Source organism: Monodelphis domestica, chromosome 3 (genome assembly GCF_027887165.1).
Source record: "Monodelphis domestica isolate mMonDom1 chromosome 3, mMonDom1.pri, whole genome shotgun sequence".
In the NCBI taxonomy this organism is placed as follows: domain Eukaryota; kingdom Metazoa; phylum Chordata; class Mammalia; order Didelphimorphia; family Didelphidae; genus Monodelphis; species Monodelphis domestica.
Genome location: NC_077229.1, coordinates 70,803,319 through 70,822,258, shown reverse-complemented (window position 1 = coordinate 70,822,258; position 18,940 = coordinate 70,803,319). Strand labels below are relative to the sequence as shown.

General features: G+C 42.1%; 1 protein-coding gene and 1 long non-coding RNA gene across 3 annotated transcripts in view; one reads left to right on the top strand and one right to left on the bottom strand.

Moving 5' to 3' along the window:
• The window catches only part of MISP (mitotic spindle positioning), a 27,859-nt gene extending 22,702 nt beyond the window's left edge, over positions 1-5,157 (top strand). For both annotated transcript variants that reach the window (XM_056822075.1, XM_056822076.1), the window contains exons 3-5: positions 1,314-1,450; positions 1,707-1,745; positions 4,546-5,157. In XM_056822075.1, coding sequence (XP_056678053.1) covers positions 1,314-1,450; positions 1,707-1,745; positions 4,546-4,635 — 266 coding nt within the window. In that variant the 3' untranslated portion in view covers positions 4,636-5,157. The remainder of the gene's footprint in view (positions 1-1,313; positions 1,451-1,706; positions 1,746-4,545) is intronic.
• Positions 1,175-18,940, bottom strand: LOC130458244 (uncharacterized). The gene is made up of 2 exons (XR_008917353.1): positions 14,278-18,940; positions 1,175-1,425 (listed from the first exon to the last, which is right to left on the bottom strand). It is a non-coding gene; the product is annotated as an uncharacterized LOC130458244 (long non-coding RNA).

The window sequence follows — 18,940 nt, the reverse complement described above, 5'->3', positions numbered from 1 at the left end:
AGGCTTCCCCCTTCTTGTTACCTATTGCATATTCTGTTTTCTGAGTGCTGTGCTTTCCAAACCCACTTGTCATTGTCTCCAACTTCCTGAACCAGGACTTGTCCCTTGTTCTCAGCCTTGGAAAAGGAGACCTCTGGGCTCAGAGAGTGTGTGTGTGTGTGTGTGTGTGTGTGTGTGTGTGTGTGTGTGTGCCCATGGAAATGTGTGTGGGAGAAGATAGTTAATAAAGGACCAAGGAGGCAGCATCTCTGGTTTCTGGCAGGATCCCTCTCACCTATGAATTATCAGAGTCCAGGTAAGTTGCTGCCTTTCTTGCTGCCTCTACTTCCCATCAGAAAAATCACCCTTTCTTGAGACTGTTAGGAGAGTCTGTCTGAGCCCAGGTAGGCAGTTGCTTCCCTTGGCATCTCTGTTTTCCCCTCTATAAAACCAATTTCTCCTGAGACTGGTTAGGAGGGTTTGTGTAGAAGTAGAGGGATAAAGAGGCAGTTAGATGGCATGGTGGATAAAGCATTGGAGCTAGAATCAGGAATACTTAAATTCAAATCCAGCCTTACCAAATTTGTGATTCTGGGTAAGTCACTTAACTTTTGCCTGCCTTGGTTTCCCCAACTGAGGCAGACAAAAGTTCACAGAATTGTTACAAGGATCAAATGAGATAATATTTGTAAATTGTTTAACATGGTGCCTGGCACATAGTAGGATCTTAATAAATCTTTCTTTCCTCCCTTTCTTCTTTTTTTTCCTCCCTTCCTTTTTTCCTTCCTTTTTTCCTTTTTTCCTTTTTTCCTTTTTTCCTTCCTTCCTTCCTTCCTTCCTTCCTTCCTTCCTTCCTTCCTTCCTTCCTTCCTTCCTTCCTTCCTTCCTTCCTTCCTTCCTTCCTTCCTTCCTTCCTTCCTTCCTTCCTTCCTTCCTTCCTTCCTTCCTTCCTTCCTTCCTTCCTTCCTTCCTTCCTTCCTTCCTTCCTTCCTTCCTTTGAATAGAATTGAAGGCAAGAAGCTGTCCTTGCTTCTCAGGGTCTACTTGCTAAATGTGTAACCCTAGGCAAATCACTTCCCTTCTTCTAAGACCCAATTTCCTCACCTATCAAATGAATATAATTCTTGCCCCACTGGATTGTAATAAAAAAAGATGCTTTTATACCTTAAATATACCTTAAAATACTGCAAAAAAAAAAAGTGAACTAGTGTTCTTATTTTGACCGTTTCCCCAGAGAATCCACTTGTAAGAATGTAGGGTAAAAGGGAGAAATCTTCTTCAGAGTGCTTTGAGATCTTGACTAATTATTAGTTCCTCCTGGATGCTTGCCACAGGGATCACAGGGAGCTACTCTGTGTCTGAAACACCCACCTTCTTCCCTGTCCACTTTCACTCGGGCTTGAAATGGAAGGTGACAGATCCGACAGCCAGACAAGAAGATGTGCCCTGGAAGACAAAAAAAGAAGTAGGGGTAAGTTGTAAGCAAGGAGAGGATTCTCCCTACTTTCCTCCTCTGGCCTGAGAATTGCCTCCAGGTATAACCACAAGGCTTCCTTCTCCCATTTGCCAGTCTCTGAGTGGCAAGGAGATGAGGGGGAGGGAAAGACTCAGAGCTGAGGTTCCTTGCTGACCTTGCCACCTGGGCATCCATCCGTACATGCCATGGGGATGGCTCTGGAGGTGAGGAACATCTCCCTGGGACTAAAATTTCTTTGTCTCTCCTGTAGTATGCAGGTCTTGACACATCTGATACTGTCAACACAGAGGTAAGTTTCCCTCACCACTGCACTATGGGAGAAGGGAGCAGAGTCCAGGTGCCACCTTGTGATGGAAAACCAAGATTCAGCTGCCAGCTTCCCTTTGCCTTTAAGGGCAGTCTCTGAAGGGATGAGCCTTGCCCCATTTGTTCCTCCAATCAATCTCTTCCTCCTCCATCAGGGTCATAGAGAGTCATAGTATTTAGGGCTAGAAGGGACTTAAAAATCATTGAATCCATTTTACAAAAGAGAAGAGGATGGCTCAGTAGGTAGAGAGCCAGATCTGGAGATGGGGGCTCCTGAATTAAAATCTGCCTCAGACATTTCCTAGTTGTACAACCTTTGGCAAGCCACTTGGCCTCAGTTGCCTTGCCTTTATGTCTCATCTGCCTTGGAACTTTGGAACTTATGCTTAGTCCTGATTCTAAAACAGAAGGTAAGATGAGAGAGAGAGAGAGAGAGAGAGAGAGAGAGAGAGAGAGAGAGAGAGAGAGAGAGAGAGAGAGAGAGAGAGAGAGAGAGAGAGAGAGAGAGAGAGAGAGAGAGAGAGAGAGAGAAGGAGGGGAGAGAGAGAGAGGAGAGAAGGAGGGAGAGACAGAGACAGAGAGAGAGAAGAGAGAGAGACAGAGAGGAGAGAAGGAGGGAGAGAGAGAGACAGAAAGAGAGAAGAGAGAGAGACAGAGAGGAGAGAAGGAGGGAGGGAGAGAGAGAGAGAGAGAGAGAGAGAGAGAGACCCATGGAAAGAGGAAGTAACTAGCCCAAGGTCCCCTAGCTAGCAAATAATGGAATTAGGATTAGAACCCACTACACCAACATGATGGAAGTCAATAAGAAGCCCAGTCCTCCCTGTGTTATCAGGGAACAGACTGGAAGAGGCAGCCTGGAATGGTGGAAGGAGCCCTGAGTTGGGAACCAGGACCTGAGGTTGGAATGCCAGCTCCTTCCAGAACCCTTTATTCACTGTGCAATGATCAATAAATTTCTGGACCTCTTTAATATGTGGGAATTAGACTAAGTTGTTAAGGGCCCTTGAACCTCCATGATCCAAGAATCAAAGATATTCACAGAAATCTCTGACTCAGAAATCTTGGCTCCTTCTGTCCAGTCTTTAATGCCACTCTGCTTCAGGCCTGATTTGTGGAGAAGTTTATATCTGGGGGAGTAGCAAGGTGGCTCAGTAGATAGAGAGACAGGAGGTCCTGGGTTCAAATGTGGCCTCAGGCATTTCCTAGCTGTGTGATCCTGGGCAAGTCACTTAAACCTAAACTGCCTAGCCCTTACAGCTCTTCTGGTTTGGGATTGATACTTAGTATCTATTTTAAGAGAAAAGGTAAGGATTTTTTTTAAAAGAAAAAAAAAGTTTATATTTTTGCCCCCTTTTTTCCCTCTAGCCTGAGTTAGAAGTCTCTGAAGGAACAGGCTCAGGACCTTTTTGTCTTTGCATTTAGTGGGCACCTCATAAGTGTTTGCTGAGGTAGTGAGTTCTGGGTTTGAATCCTGAATCTAACACTTACTAGCTATTTCACCTGGGGCAAGTGATTTGCCCTCTTGAAGTGATATAGTGGATAGAGCACTGGGCTTGGAGTCAAGAAGTCCCGAGTTCAAATCTCCCCTTAGACACTTACTAGCTGGATGATCCTAGGCTAGTCTGTTTGCCTCTTCTTCTATAAAATGAGGATACGATATAAAATAGGGATAATACAGATTGAATTGCTTGCCAGCTCTGTGAGGGGGGAAGGAAGGGAGGGAGGGAGACAATTTGAATCATATAACTTCCAAAATTTTATGTGGAAATTTATTACATGTAATTGGTAAAAAATAATAAAATAAAATATCTTTATAGTGAAAAAATAAAATAAGGATAATAACCGTGTCAACCTTGCAGGATTATTGTAAGGTAAAACACTCAGTACAGTGCCCAGTACATAGTAAGTACTATATAAATATTTATTCCTTTCCCTTCCCATTTTTCCTCTCTCTTTGGGACTCAAGTTCCTCATCTGTAAAATAGGGATAATAACTACCTATCCAAAAGGCTTGTGAGGGAAATGCAATATAGAAATAGGAATTATTGTCCTTATCAAACTAAAAACTTCCCTAGCTATAAAAGAGAGCATGTCCTGGAATTGGTGGGTTTAAGCCAGAAAGACGAGGGTTCAAATGTGACCTCAGACATTTATTGCCCTATATGATCCTGGGTAAGTCACCTAACTTGTCTATCTATCATGTTCCTCATTTGTAAAATGAGGGGGTTAGATTGATTTGCTTTGGAGGTCCCAACTAGCTTTAAATCTATGATCTGAGCTTATCCGGCCCCACGTTAATTTTATACGTATTATCAGAGGCTTAGAGAAGAAGTAAATTAATATTGTACCAAGTATATATTAAATAGTAAGCCAGAATTTGAATTCAGGTCTTCTAACTCCAAATGCAGTTAGTTTTCTGGGGTTGTTGCACAGTCATAGAAATGGGAATCTAGACTTGAATTTCTTCAACAAGCATTAAAAAAAAAAAATCCTTACTTTCTGTCTTAGAATTGATACCAAGTATTGGTTCCAAGTCAGAAGAGCGGTAAGGGCCAGGCCATTGGAGTTAAGTGACTTGCCCAGGGTCACACAGCTATAAAGTGTCTGAGGCTATATTAGAACCCAGGATCTCCCAATCTCCAGGCCTGTCAGGCATTTATTAAGTGCCTACTATGTGCCAGGCCCTGCACTAAGTTGGGGATACCCTGTTCCCCCCATGTCCCCTACCCCCAATGCTAACCTCCCCTCTCACTGACTCTGCTTTTCTCTCCTCTCCCTTGAAGATTGTAGAAGCCACGAGGGTGCCTCGGCATAAGAACGCCATGGCTGCTCGCTGGGAAGCTGGAATGTACACCAGTGAGGATGAAGACTGAACCCCCAAATCCAGGCCAGACACAAACCTGGCCAGACTTCCCCAAGGATCAGCCGGTGTAGGGCTTGGGGGGAAATGGAGTCAGGATCTTCTCTCCCAGCCTGACTCTCCCGCGGCTCTCCCAAGACAGTGTCCCATCATCAGGAAGTGGCTAATTGAGGGAGAAGAAAGCATGCGAGGTCTTCCTCCTTGGGAACTTGTTTTTATATAATCAAAGAAGTTAAAATCAGGTGCCAATAATATGGAAGGATGTTTTTCATGACTGCACATATATAATCCACAACAAATTGTTTGCCTTCTCAAAGAGAGGGGAGGGATGGGAGAGAGGGAATTTGGAACTCAAAATTTTTAAAAATGAATGTTAAATGACTGTAGATGTATAATTGTTATCAAAGTACTTGCCTTCTCAAGGAAGCGGAGAAGGAGAGAGGGAGGGAATCTGGAACTCCAAAATTACAAAAAAGTAATGTTAAAATTGTTTTTATATGTCAATTAGAAAAAATAAAATATTGAAAAATTCAAATTAGGTGCTAAAATCAGAAATTTGTATATTTTTCACAATTGAGATTCTTTTTCCTCCATTTATTTTTTAAGCCAAAGGAACAAAAGTCCTGTTGATTTCTTCTTTGCCCAAAGGATTGGTAGAGTTCTTGGATTTACTAGGTTCTACTTTGGCCTTTGCCACTGACTTGCTCTGTGACCCTGGACAATCTCTTCTACTCTCTAGTCTTTGCTTTCTTCATCTATAATGTGTAAAGGTTGTACTAAATTTTCCCTAGAGTATTCCCGCCCAGCTCTGGAACCCTTGTTCTAAAGTTCCTCCAGGCTCTCATACTTTGTTCCAAGAGCCCTCCTGGCTCTGGCATTCTATGTTCTAAGGGCCCTCTGAGCTTTGGAATTCCATGTTCTAAGATTCTATATTCTGAGGGCACTCCTGGCTCTGAAATTGCTTGTTTAGGAAACTGCATGCTACCTACCAGTGCCTTCACATGTCCCTCCATGGCTCCAGGTTCCTTACGTGTTCCAGAGCCAGCAGGGTAAGATAGGCGCCAATCAGGTATGTCAGGATTATTTGTGGAATCCTAGAATCCCAGAATGCAGAAGGTGCTCAGACAGCATCTGATTCCTCCCGCCTCTGCCATATTAAAAAAAAAAAGAATCCTTTCTCTCTAATGTCCAAGAAAAGTAGTTATCCAAATTCCTCCAGTGAAGGAGAATCTGCTATAGCTCACTACACCCACTCTGATTATTGGAAAGTTCCTAATTTTTTACGGAAAACTTCAATTGGCCTTTTTGCAATTTCTCTCCAATGTTTTTGGTTCTATCCTCTGGAGAAAAGCAGAACAAGGCTGGGTTTTCTTCTGTTCGACAGCCCTTTGGATATTGAAAACAACTATTATCTCAGGCACTAAGATAATTATTTGCTATTATGGCTACCCCTATCCCACAGCCTTCTCTTCTCCAGGCCACCCATCCCTAGTTACTCCAAACATTCTGTACAGCATATGGCCTCTAGTCATTTGAACTATCCTGTTCTCTCTCCCTTCCTCCCTCTCTCTCTCTCTCTCTCTCTCTCTCTCTCTCTCTCTCTCTCTCTCTCTCTCTCTCTCTCTCTCTCTCTCTCTTTCTCTTCCTCTCTCTTTCTCTCCCTCTCTCTTTCTCTCCCTCTCTCTCCCCCCTCTCTTTCTCCCTCTCTCTCTCTCTCTTTCTCTCTCTCTCTCTCTCTCTCTCTCTCTCTCTCTCTCTCTCTCTCTCTCTCCTCTCTCTCTCTCCCCCTCTCTCTTTCTCTCCCTCTCTTTCCCTTCTGTCTCTCTGTCTGTCTGTCTTTCTCTCCCTCTCTCTTTCTCTCCCCCCTTTCTCTTTCTCTCCCTCTCTTTCTCCCTCTTTCTCTCCTCTCTCTCTCTCTCCCCCTCTCTCCCTCTCTCTCTCTGTCTCTTTCTCTGCCTATCTCTCTTTCTCTCCCTCTCTCCCCCTTTCTTTCCCTCTCCCCCCTCTCTCCCTTCCTTCTCTCTTTTCTCTTGCCCCCCCTCCCTGTTTCTCTCTGTCTCTCTTTAAAAACACTTACCTTCTGTCACAGAATCAATATTAAGTGTCAGTTCCAAGGCAGAAGAGTAGTGAGGACTAGGTAATTGGGGTTAAATGACTAATCCAGGATCATATAGCTTGGAAGTGTCTGAGGCCAGGTCCTACCTACTCCAGGCCTGGTGCTTTATTCATTGTGCTGCCTAGCTGCCCCTCTACTACAGTTTCTTACCCAAATATGTGGCAGAGACTGAAAGGATTTGAACCCTGGACTTCTTGACCGACTATGCTACTTGTATATATAAAGTCTATGCAAGATAATTTTAAGGGAAGAAAGACTGGGACAATCATGGAAGTTTTTATATAGAAGAAAGCATCCAATTTGTGCTTTTAATAAAGCTAGGGTTTCTAGCAGGGAGAGGTGAGGAGATGGACTATTCCAGACACTGTGGAGAACGTGGAGTGGGGAGAAACCTGTGTAACTGGTGGGAGGTGGAATGTCATGGACGGGGTGAACATATTGCCTGGAGGAGAGAGCCCAGAAGAAAAGGGTCATGAACTAAGTCTGGAAAATTACTTTTGGGGTGCGGGAATCGGAGATCAAAGACTGGAAGGGACCTCAGAGACTCTCTAGTCCAACTCTTTCACTTTATAGAAGAGAAAACTGAGTAGTAGGAGCTGTGGCATGATGGATTTTAAATCCCAGCCTGAGGAGGTTGTATTTTATCAAAGAGGCAACAGAAAGCCGCCAAAGATTTTTGCAGATTTAATTTGGTTAAAGGATGGAGACGTAGTCATTACCCTCTGTCTGCCTGTCTTGGAAGGAGACCCAGTAACAAATCATCCTTTGGCACTCTCCTCCTGAAACATACAGGACAGAGGCCAGGCCAGGACACAGACACAGTGGGGCTGGTTGGGGCCTGGTCCCTTTAGAGTGAGAGAGATCAAAGGCAAGGGACTGGAACAGGGCACCGGCATTGTTCCCAGGGAAAACAGACCGTCATTGTTCAGGATTTTCCAACAGTAGTGGAAATGGGGGCTGCCCCTTTGTCTCTTCACAGGAAACTGCCTGGACGGGATAATGCTTGGAGGAGGTCTCTTCCCTGGGCTGAGGAGTCACACAGGGCAATGGAAAGAACTTGTAGCCAGGAGACTAGAATTCTTGAATTGTCCCTGTCACTGATTCCCTGCCTGAGCTTAAATATTGATTCAGTTGTTGAATTCCTTTATTCCTCGGTCCTCAGTTTCCCCATCTATAAAATATGAGAATGAGAGGAGATGATCTCTATGATCCATTTTACATTCTGATATTCTGCATTCTAAGGGCCCTCCCAGTTCTGCCATTCCATGTTCTAAAGTATGTTCTAGCTCTGATATTCTGTGTTCTAAGGTCCTTCCCAGTTCTGCCATTCCATGTTCTAAAGTATGTTCTAGCTCTGATATTCTGTGTTCTAAGGTCCCTCCCAGTTCTGCCATTCCATGTTCTAAAGTATGTTCTAGCTCTGATATTCTGTGTTCTAAGGGGTTTCCCAGCTCTGACATGTTGGGAATCTAATGATGTGAAAGGCAAAAGAGGTTTGTGAGCCTAGAATTTATTCAGGTTAGAACAATGTTGCCTAGGAAGCACACAGAGGTTTCTCTCATCCTCCCTCCTTCTACAGATCAAATACTGTCCTTTTTTAAAAGAAAAATAAAATAAAATGATTGACCCCTCCTTTGGAGATGTTCTGTTGTGTCTGCTCCATGGACCTTGTCTGCCAATCATTCCTAGAATGTGCCTTGACCCTGGGAGATACCTGGGACCTAAATTCTTCCCTGGAACAGGAGAGGGAAGACATGCTTTCCCCTGTCCAGAAGATCATCTCTAGCTGGAAGAACTCTGGCAAAGACCTTTGAGAATAATCATAGAAGGCTCCTTGTAGAAAGGGAACTTTGTATAAGATTTTTGAACCAAGGGAGGCTAAGTGCTCACCATATGGTTTTTGAAGTCACTCTTTAATAGGTGGTCCCCACTTGGACTCTGTTGCTGGGCTCTCTCCCCAAAGTGAGTGGTGCCATAGAAGGATATATAGAATTTGAAACCAACTCCTGACAGTTGATTGCTTCCCCTTGGGTCTCAGGGCTAGTAGCTGAAGCCTAAACAGGTTCTTGTGTTGCCCCATGGTGGCCATTCCAATTCAAATGAACAAACAATGGCGGCCCCCTCCAAAAGGCACTAGACACAGAGATAGAGATGAGAAAGCATCCTTGCCCTCAAAGACCTTACTTTCTCTTGGAGATGATGCCCCACATTCCCATCGTCTTTGGAAGGGAAGACCCAGACTTACAACTCTTAGAGTCACCAGAAGCCACCTAGCCCAATGAGGAAACTGAGGCTTCTCCATGATCCCTCAGGCAGTGAGCATCAAGAGTCGGATTTAAGCCCACGTCCTCTGATTCCACAGCCAGGGCTTTCCATCAGTTATGCCCACATGTCCTCATCAATAAAATGAGGAAGTTGTATACCCCTTCTAGTTCTCTATCCATAGTCCTGTAAGACTTTACCAAATCTCATCTCTAGACAATGAACTGAATGCCCAGGGTCATGAACCTCTTGTGGAATAAAATGCTTTAAATATTTATTGAATAACCACTCCTTGCTGATGCCCGCTTATCAGAGCAGTCGCCTTTCTGGTCTGTTTCATTCTTTGTGTTTGTACATAGAACAGGTTGTTCACGTCCAACTTTTTTAGGGTTTTCTTGGCAAATATACTGGAGTTGTTTGCCATTTCCTCCTCCAGCCCATTTTACAAATGGGGAAACTGAGACAAAGAGGGGTAAGTGATTTACTACATGACTACTCAAATGTCTGAGGCCAGATCTGAATTTGTAAAAGATGAGCCTTCCTGACTCTAGAACGCTAGTCTCTAGTAATAAATGCTTTTTTGATTGGATGATTGATTTATGTCTTGGTTACTCATCATGGTTATATTGTACCCACATCTCACCTGATCCACACATCCCTGGGAAGGAGGCTGTAAAGCCTTAGATTATCTTCCCCATTTTACAGATTAGAAAACAGAAGGTCAAGTCCTAGTGCCTTGCCATGGAAGGTCACTGAAATAGTAAATAGGGTGATTGAAATATAGGTCTCCTGACCCCACCAGTCCAGAACTCAGTTTTTCTGTCCTATGTGTGCAATGTCTCCTCCCTAATCAGTTGATGGGTCTCTGAGGAATGTTTCTAAGTGGGGGCTGGGATGCTAGTGCATCGCCTCGTGTGGGCGCCCCTCCCCAGATGGGCGGGCAGCCCTATCTCAGAGTTGGCATTAATTAAACCCTTATAACGATCAGAGCTGCTTCAGAAGCAGCTTGCAAAATGCCTCCTTCTGGCCCTGGCGAATGCCTCCAAAGAGTTTCATCTCTTTCTCCTGGCAGTTAGGGCCTCTCTGGGAGCTATTTAAAGAATTTTGACAGAATACAAGGAGCCCCCATGTGATCAGCTCCAAAATAGACCTTCGAAGGCTGAGGCGGCAGCAGGGTGGAGGAGAGAGGAGCAGCACTCCTTAGAAACAGAATGCAAAGAAGTGGGCCCATTGGTGGGGGTCCCACTGAGGAGGAGGCTGGGTATCAAAGGCATACCAGCCCCCACTGAGGGTTGTGCCAACTGGAGTCCTTGGCACTGGGTCCTTTCTATTCAGTTCAATTAATTAAACATTTGCTACATGGATAGTGTGTGTGTGAGGCTCTGAGCTATGCACTGGGGACACAAAGACAAACACAAACGATCCTTGCCCTCAGAGGGTTGATGTTCTGCTGGGTGAATAGAATTTATGTACACAAATGAGTGTGACAGTAGATAGATCAATAGACAGACAAACAGATAGGTAGATATACATGGATAGACAGACAGGGGGAGAGAGAGAGAGAGAGAGAGGGATGGATGGATGGATGGATGGATGGATGGATGGCTAGCTAGAGAGAGAGAGGGATGTATGTATATATGGATAGATAGATAGATAGATAGATAGATAGATAGATAGATAGATAGATAGATAGATAGATAGATGGATGGATGGATGGATGGGTGGGTGGGTAGATGGGTGGATAGATAGATAGACAGACAGACAGACGGATAGACAGACAGACAGACAGACAGATAGATAGATGGATGGACAGATGGACAGATGGATAGACAGATGGCTGGATAGATAGACAGACAGACAGACAGATAGATAGATAGATAGATAGATAGATAGATAGATAGATAGATAGATATAGATAGATAGATGGATGGATGGATGGAATAGATAGATAGACAGAAAGACAGATGGACGCACGGACGGACAGACAGACAGATAGATAGATAGATAGATAGATAGATAGATAGATAGATAGATAGATAGATAGATAGATAGATGGATAGATGGATGGACAGATGGCTGGATGGATAGATAGATAGATAGATAGATAGATAGATAGATAGATAGATAGATAGATAGATAGATAGATAGATGAATGGTTAGATGGACAGACTGATAGAAAGATGGATGGATAGATGGATAGATAGAGAGAAGGGGGAGATAGATGAACAAATAGACAGACAGAGGGACAGATGGGTGGATAGATAGAGATAGATAGATGGATGGATGGATGGATAGATAGATAGATAGATAGATAGGTAGGTAGGTAGATAGATGAAATATAAAATAATTTCAAGAAAGAGTGACTACTCAAAATAGAGATGCAGAGGGTGGAAAAGGGGCAGGAATCAGGAAAGCCCTTTTGTTGGGAATGATATCTCTAAGGTTAATAGATTTAGACCGAGAAGAGAACTTGGAGGCCATTTAATCCAAACCTCTCATTTTACTGATGAGGAAACTGAAAGATCAATTAATAGCCTTGCCTGAAGTCACACAAATAGTAACTATTAGAGATGGAATTTGAAATCGAGGATTCCTAATTCCCAGTCCAATGTCCTATCCATAATGCTCTGCTCTTTTCCTTGGTTGTTTTGGAGGGAGCCAGGAATTCCTAGGTAGCATAGTGGATAAAGCAGTAGGCCTGGAGTAAGGAGGAACCACGTTCAAGTTTGATCATACTAGCTTTATAAGCCTGGACAAGACACTTAACCCCCTATGCCTCAGTTTCCTCATCTATAAAATGAATTGAAAAAGAAAATGGTTAACGATTCCATTATCTAAAAATGACTTAAATGACTAACTAACAGTAGGACTTCTATAGGACAGATAAGAAGAAGGAATCCCTTCTACCTATGGAATCTAGCTGTGTAAAGCCACAGACTTGAAGGTGGAATGTCATATATGCAAGAGAAGTTTATTGTAATGGAGAATGCAGGAAAGGGAGAATGATAAGAAATGTTTGGAAAGGGAAATAGGAGTGTATGATGAAGGACTTTAAATTCCACATTGAGGATTTTGTATTTTATTCTAGAAGCAAAAAGAAGCCAGTAGAGATTTTTGAGGAGTGGAATGTTTTTGAGGTTTCAGATCTTTGGTTTTGGCTATTTGAAGAATGGGCTGGAAAGACCATTTAGGAGGCTTTGTCCAAATAAGAGATGATGACAGCCCAAGCCAGATCAGAGGCCATATAAAAGGAAAGAAGACGGAGAGGGATGTTTTAGAGATAGAAATAAGACTCAGCAAATAATTGCATATGTGGGTGATGAGGATAATGGAATATCAGAGATGATTTTATTTTATTTTTTTTTAACCCTCAACTTCCATCTTGGAGTCAATAGTGTGTATTGGCTCCAAGGCTGAAGAGTGGTAAGGGCTAGGCAATGGGGGTTAAGTGACTTGCCCAGGGTCACACAGCTGGGAAGTGTCTGAGGGCAGATTTGAACCCAGAACCTCCCGTCTCTAGGCCTGGCTCTCAATCCACTGAGCCACCCAGATGTCCCCCAGAGATGATTTTATGATTGTGAATTGGGTGCCTGAAAAGATGATGTTACTCTCAGCAGAAATAAGGAACTTTGGAGAAAGAACAAGTCAGGAGGAAAATATTTTGAATTCTGTTTTTAACACATTTGAGATGCTCATGGGATATACAAGTGTAGATGTCCAATAGGCAATTGATAATGTAGGAGGAGAGTTCAGGGAAGAGATTAGGCTTCTCCATTTTGATATTTATCTTCTGTTTTGATATCTATTTACCTACCAATTGAATAAGATATTTGTTTTTTGTTTTTAACCCCTTACTTTCTGTCTTCATAACAACCCTAAGACAGAGGGCAAGGTTTAGACAATTGGATTTAAGTGACTTACCCAGGATCACACAGTGAGGAAGTGTTTGAGGTCAAATTTGAACTCAGATCCTCCTGACTCTAGACCTAGCACTCTATCCACTGTGCCACCTAGCTGTCCTATGAGATAATACTTGTAAAAAGCACTTAGTGTAGTGCTAAGTACATAATTGGCACTAAATGCCTGTTCCTTTCCTTCTCTTCCCTTCCCCCATCTATTGATGTTTCTCTACATATATGCCTGTATACATATACATATATTTATATGTGTACATATATATGAATACATAGTATACATATATGCACATTTCTCCCTTGGCCAAGGTCCCAAATGCCATAGGTTGGATCCTAAAGGTTGATCCCTTTGGTTCATTGTCTCTGCCCGAGTAAACCAGGATCATCTCCAAAAAAAAAGATTTATGTTTTGGAGCAGCTAGGTTGCACAGTGGATAGAGCACCTGGCCAGGAGTCAGAAAGTCTTGAGTTCAAATCTGACCTCAGACACTTACTGGGAAAGTCACTTAACCCCATTTGCATCAGTTTCCTCATCTGTCAAATGATCTGGATAAAGAAATTGCAGACCACGCCAGTATTTTTGCCAAGAAAGTCCTAAATGGGGTCACAAAGAATCAGACATGACTGAAAAACAACTGAACAATGGGAGGTCCTGGGCTCAAATCTGATCTCAGACACTTCCGAGCTGTGTGACCCTGGGCAAGTCACTTGACCCCCATTGCCTAGCCCTGACCACTCTTCTGCCTTGGAGCCAATACACAGTATTGATTCTAAGATGGAAGGAAGGGTTTAAAAAAACAAAACAAAACAACAACTGAACAACAACAATGAATATGGTTCATGTTTTCTCAAAAGTGAGTAAGAAATAGGGCCCCTTCTGCAGGCACTTAATGTACAATATGAGTGTCAAGTATGCAATAGCTTTTTTTTTTATTTCCTCCATCAGAGAAAATGCCTAAGATGCAAAGGACCCCCATCTACCCTGGCAGATGCCAGGAATAAATAAATAGATAAATAAACAAACAAACAAACAAATAAATAAATGAATGAATGAATGAATAAATAAATGAATGAATGAATGAATAAATAAATAAATAAATACATGAATAAATAAATAAATAAATAAATAAATGATTGAATGAATAAATAAATAAATGAATGAATGAATGAATGAATGAATAAATAAATAAATAAATAAATGAATGAATGAATAAATAAATAAATAAATAAATAAATAAGCATGAATCACCCAAGTAGGTCATTAGATACCTTTAGATGCCCTTCTGAAGATAAAGAACCTAAGTGGGACTGCTAAACAAAGATTTCATGATTATCTCAGACCAGCACCCCCTGAGCAACTCACAGAAATGTCATGGAGGGTTAGCAAGGTCAAGACATCCTGGCCTCTCTTGGCTTGGCTTGGCTTTAATCCTTGAGCTGTGGGGCAGTTCTCCTTCTGAAACTTCACACTTTTGAGGAATTCTCTCTCAGAAGCCAGTATCAGTCTCTTAAATTCAAGAATTTAAAAAAATGGAAACTCGTTAAATTCAGGGCTGTCCATCAGGTTATCCCCATCGCCTCCTCATTTTCATTCTCAGGATTATGTCTCTCACCAGGCTCATGGAACATTATGCTCTGGTTCCACTCTCTCAGGACTATTTCTCTCCTTAGGTCTCTAGGATATATAGAGGGATTTGTAGGTGATCTCTTTTCTACCTATATCAGCTCAAGCTATTTCCCTCCTATTTTTAGGGGGCCAATGACTAACCCCCTTATTCCATTCAATCACTTAATATTGGGTAACTTTTAGAAAAGGATTTTTATTTCAAAGGTATAGAAAGAACAAATACATGAACATTTCCCCCAATATCTTGGAGACAATCCTTGCTACACCATCTTGGTTAGTGGAAGGTAGTGTGGGGAGGCAAATTAAGCTCAAAACTCAGTTTAGTTCTTATATATCACTGGTCCCACTAAGTTCATGTTTGAAGTTGTCATCACTGTTGAATGAATCCTTTTGCTAAAATGAGGTTCAAAAAGGTTACTCCCAAAGAATGATCTTTGAGGCATCTATGCTGCATTGACTGCAAACTTGGGTTAGATCCAGATTGGAGTTCTCTGGGCCTAAACATGCCAAGGAGGCCCCATTTATCAAATGGTCATATGATCTCAAAGGAAGAGAAGAAGGTCTGTCTTTGTAGCACAGTCTCTTGTGGGATACCATCATATCATCAGACCACAATAGAAGACAGAGACAAGAAGGGGGCAAAGAGGTAATAACCAAAATTAGCAGGCCTTTCTCAGGCCTTCCCCAAACCAATTAGAGAATCTTCCTTTCTCTATGTGGCTAGCTGACCTAAACCAGCTCTGGTCCATACAGGCTCTATTCTCTTCAATGTCACTCCAGGCCCTTATTCATCATTAAAATTCTCCCTAAAGTAGCATCCCAGGCAGTCTGGACATGTCTCCAAGACCCTGATTATACTCAAAAGAAGTAATAGACTAGAAGAAGAAGGTTGCCAAGAATCTAAGGTCCAAGACTTCACCTGTCAGTTTCTCAAGAAAGACCATTCTCTAGTTGCCATATGCCTCTCTCACAAGTTGTCGTTTTCTGTTGGGGGCAAGAAGGAATATTAAAAATGAAAAGTATCAAACTTTCACAATTGTGAAGATGGGATTGACTCTCTCCTTGCCTACTTTTAAGTTTAATCAACCAAGAGCAAAGACATCCCTACTTAACATTAAGTAGAGGAGGTTCACAAACAGCTTACTTAAGTGAGATACACCTCCAGAAGCAACTAACTGCCCCTTGGACAGTGCTAAGTAAATTTAAAGACTGCAATTGGTCCCCATAAAGTGGAGGAAGGGACCGGAAGTGACATAAAAAAGGACTATAAAAGATAATGAACTTCCTGTCCAAGAGGTCTTTGGTTGTCTTCGGTCTTCGGCCTGAATCTTCAGTGTGAAGGACCTGGGGCTGGCTGCTGGGGGGCGGGGATCAGCTTCCCACAGGGGATGAGGTCTTGGAGGTGGGACAGTGTTGGCGAAATGATGGATGGGACACAGCTTTCGCATTCAACCTGCAGCACAGGTTTCACAGGATAAACTGCTCTACTTTGGCTGAGGCCTGGCTTTATTTTAATACCCTCATGATCACACATATACTTGTCATACAGTTTCATTCTCATCATGCATGTTTCTATAGAACCTAACAACAGACAGGAAGCCTAGGGAGATAGTCAATGAAACATTGTTGCTAAGGGCAGGATCAGTGGGTAGAATCAACATGACCCAGATATAGGCCAGGGAATTCAGAGCACAGATTTACCAGAAGTTTTTATGCCTAGAAAACAGGGTCCTATCTAAGTGGGTATATAAGAATCCTTAGGTTTAATTTTGTAAATGGGCTCTCCTGGTAATATCCTGGGGGGGACAGAGTGGGACATCTGTATTAACACTGCAAGCATGTTGCTCTCATCTATTTTTCCTGGGGCTAAGTAAGAATAATAATCATGACATTTCCAATAATAAGGGGATGTTAATAAAGAAATTCACTTAGGGGAGTTTCAGTGAGTGTTTCCATCCTTCCTGGGGACTGCTTTGCAGTCCCCAGTTTCCCCATGGACCATGTCAAATAGTGTGGTCTTTAATGGTTCCCGGCATCTCCCCCTTTTTTGTTTTTTAATTGGAGTGACTTTAATTCATCTTGGGCTTGATGTAGGGTAGAACCTAGCTACGGATAATGACTGTTATACAGTCAATCAATCTTCTATGTATGTGACATTCTACAATTTGATTGGATATTATCAAATCATCTAAACAACACTCTTGCAATATTATTACAACAAAGAATTCTGTGATCATGTGTTAGGTTTCTACAGCACTCTGTGATAGATATGATTAATGTGAATAAAGCCATTTGTGTATTAGTACCCCTTGACCTGCTGAGAGGATGGCTGTGTTTTTGGTCAGCTTTCACTATCCATCATAATTACTTGCGAGAGGAACAACAAAACATATTCATATCTAGGTGTGATGACTTAAGGCAGACCAATTTGGGGTTTTCCCTTAATTTACAAGTTCTGTTTTTCTTGTGTTACTTTGAAGTGCCTAGCAATGCTGTTTGGCTTCTGTTCCAACAAATTCATTTGAGTGTGGTAACTGTAGGGCAAGATTCATTATAGTACTCAAGCTTTCGGTTGGTGTTTATTGTAGGACCTTGGAGCATGTCTTGTGCTTGAAAAAGGAGGGGTCATGGGCAGTAATATTTGGGCTTTTATTTTGTAATTGCAATCTTTTTTGGGTAATAACCTAGGGGGCTTAAAGTAGGGTATATATTTAAGTGATCCTATAAGTATTTGCTCTCATATTATTTCTCCTGAATTGGGGAGAGAATAATAATCATAACAAGTCCACTAGTGGGGAAAATTTGAGGAAAGAAGTCACAAAGGGGGTCCTCATTCTGGGGTCTGCTTTGCTGACCTTCCTTCCTCTGACCATGACCTTGTCAATCAGTTGGGGTATGATGATCTCCAGTAGCTGGCGACTTGAATTTCTTCTGGTAAGACTGCTCTTGGATCTTCTCCCTTTGGACTTTGGATTGATTGAGTGAAAAAAAAGCTGACCCTCCTTTCCTGGCTTCTGGAGAGATTAGCACCCTCTATCAGAGGAGGCTGAGTGGGTAAAACCCTTGCTTAATTCATCACTGGGCCCTCTGGCTGGGGTTAACGAGCCCTGCCAGAGTGGAGCCAGGCAGCAGAACAATGAGAAGATTAAAATTGTAATCCCTGGCTATTTTTAGATTTAATACCAAAAGTGTAAATACCCTACTTAAAAGTTGAGTATGGAGATCTGCCCATTTTTAGATCTAATCACCAAAAGTGATTATCATCCCACTTAATCATTAAGTGGGAGGTCTGTGACCCATGTGTGCAATAGTGGGTGACAAATCAGAATTAAACTAACTGCTCCTGGGCAGTCTTAAAGCAAAGCTTCAACTGTGATTGGTAAAATTGATAAAATTAGGGGAAGACACAGGAGGTGATGCAAAAGAAACATCTTTAAAAGGAGCTGTTACTTCCTGTGAGGGAGAGTTCTTCATTCTTTGGGAGTGGAGACTGGAGACAATTATTCATTTTTTGGAGTGGAGGCAAGACCCAAGACTCTGTTCCTAGTGAGGCTGTTCTAAAATCTCTTCTTTTGAACTGACACATGGTGAGTGAAAAGCTGACTCTTAACTGCTGGATTTTCTGAAAAAAATAATCTCAGGAGAGACTTACCTCTTGAGAGAGACTTCCCCAAGTCCTCACCTTTGCCAGGGCCAAAGGACTAACTATCCCTGCCCAGGTTGTGCCAGGGGCCGGGAGTAAATTATTTAGTGCTTAGGCTAGATATCTTACCTTATCCTCTCTCTGATTTTCTTACTTCACCCTTTCTACATTTTGTAAATAAATTATAAATAAATCTCTTTGGAATAAATTAAATTCCTGGCAACCACATTCTTAAATAATCCAGTCCAACCCTTTAAAAATTAACCCCTTTCCCCCCTTAAAACAAATATTTAGTGTATTAAGTTAGGTATCTTCTTTACCCTCCTTTTACATTTTTCTACTTCCACTCTTTTTGTAAATCGAGCTGCTAAAAAGTCATTTTGACTTGAGCTGCATTAATTTTTAAAATCAACGAACACATTCTCTTATATTAGTCCAGTCATAAAATGTAATTCCTTACACAATTCTCTCTTAGAGGTCACAGACAGAGAGTGTAACTACTTTGACAAGAATATATCCCCCTTAAGACTGGGGATGTAGACTCTAAATGATCACCCTAGTGCAAATATTAATAATATGGAAATAGGTCTTGATCAATGACACATGTAAAACACAGTGGAATTGCTCATTGGCTACAAAAGGGGGGTGGGAAGAGGGGAGGGAGAGAACATGAATCATGGAACCATGGAAAAATACTCTAACTTAATTAAATAAATAAATGAAAATGAAAAAAGAAAGAATATATCCCCTTGTGTC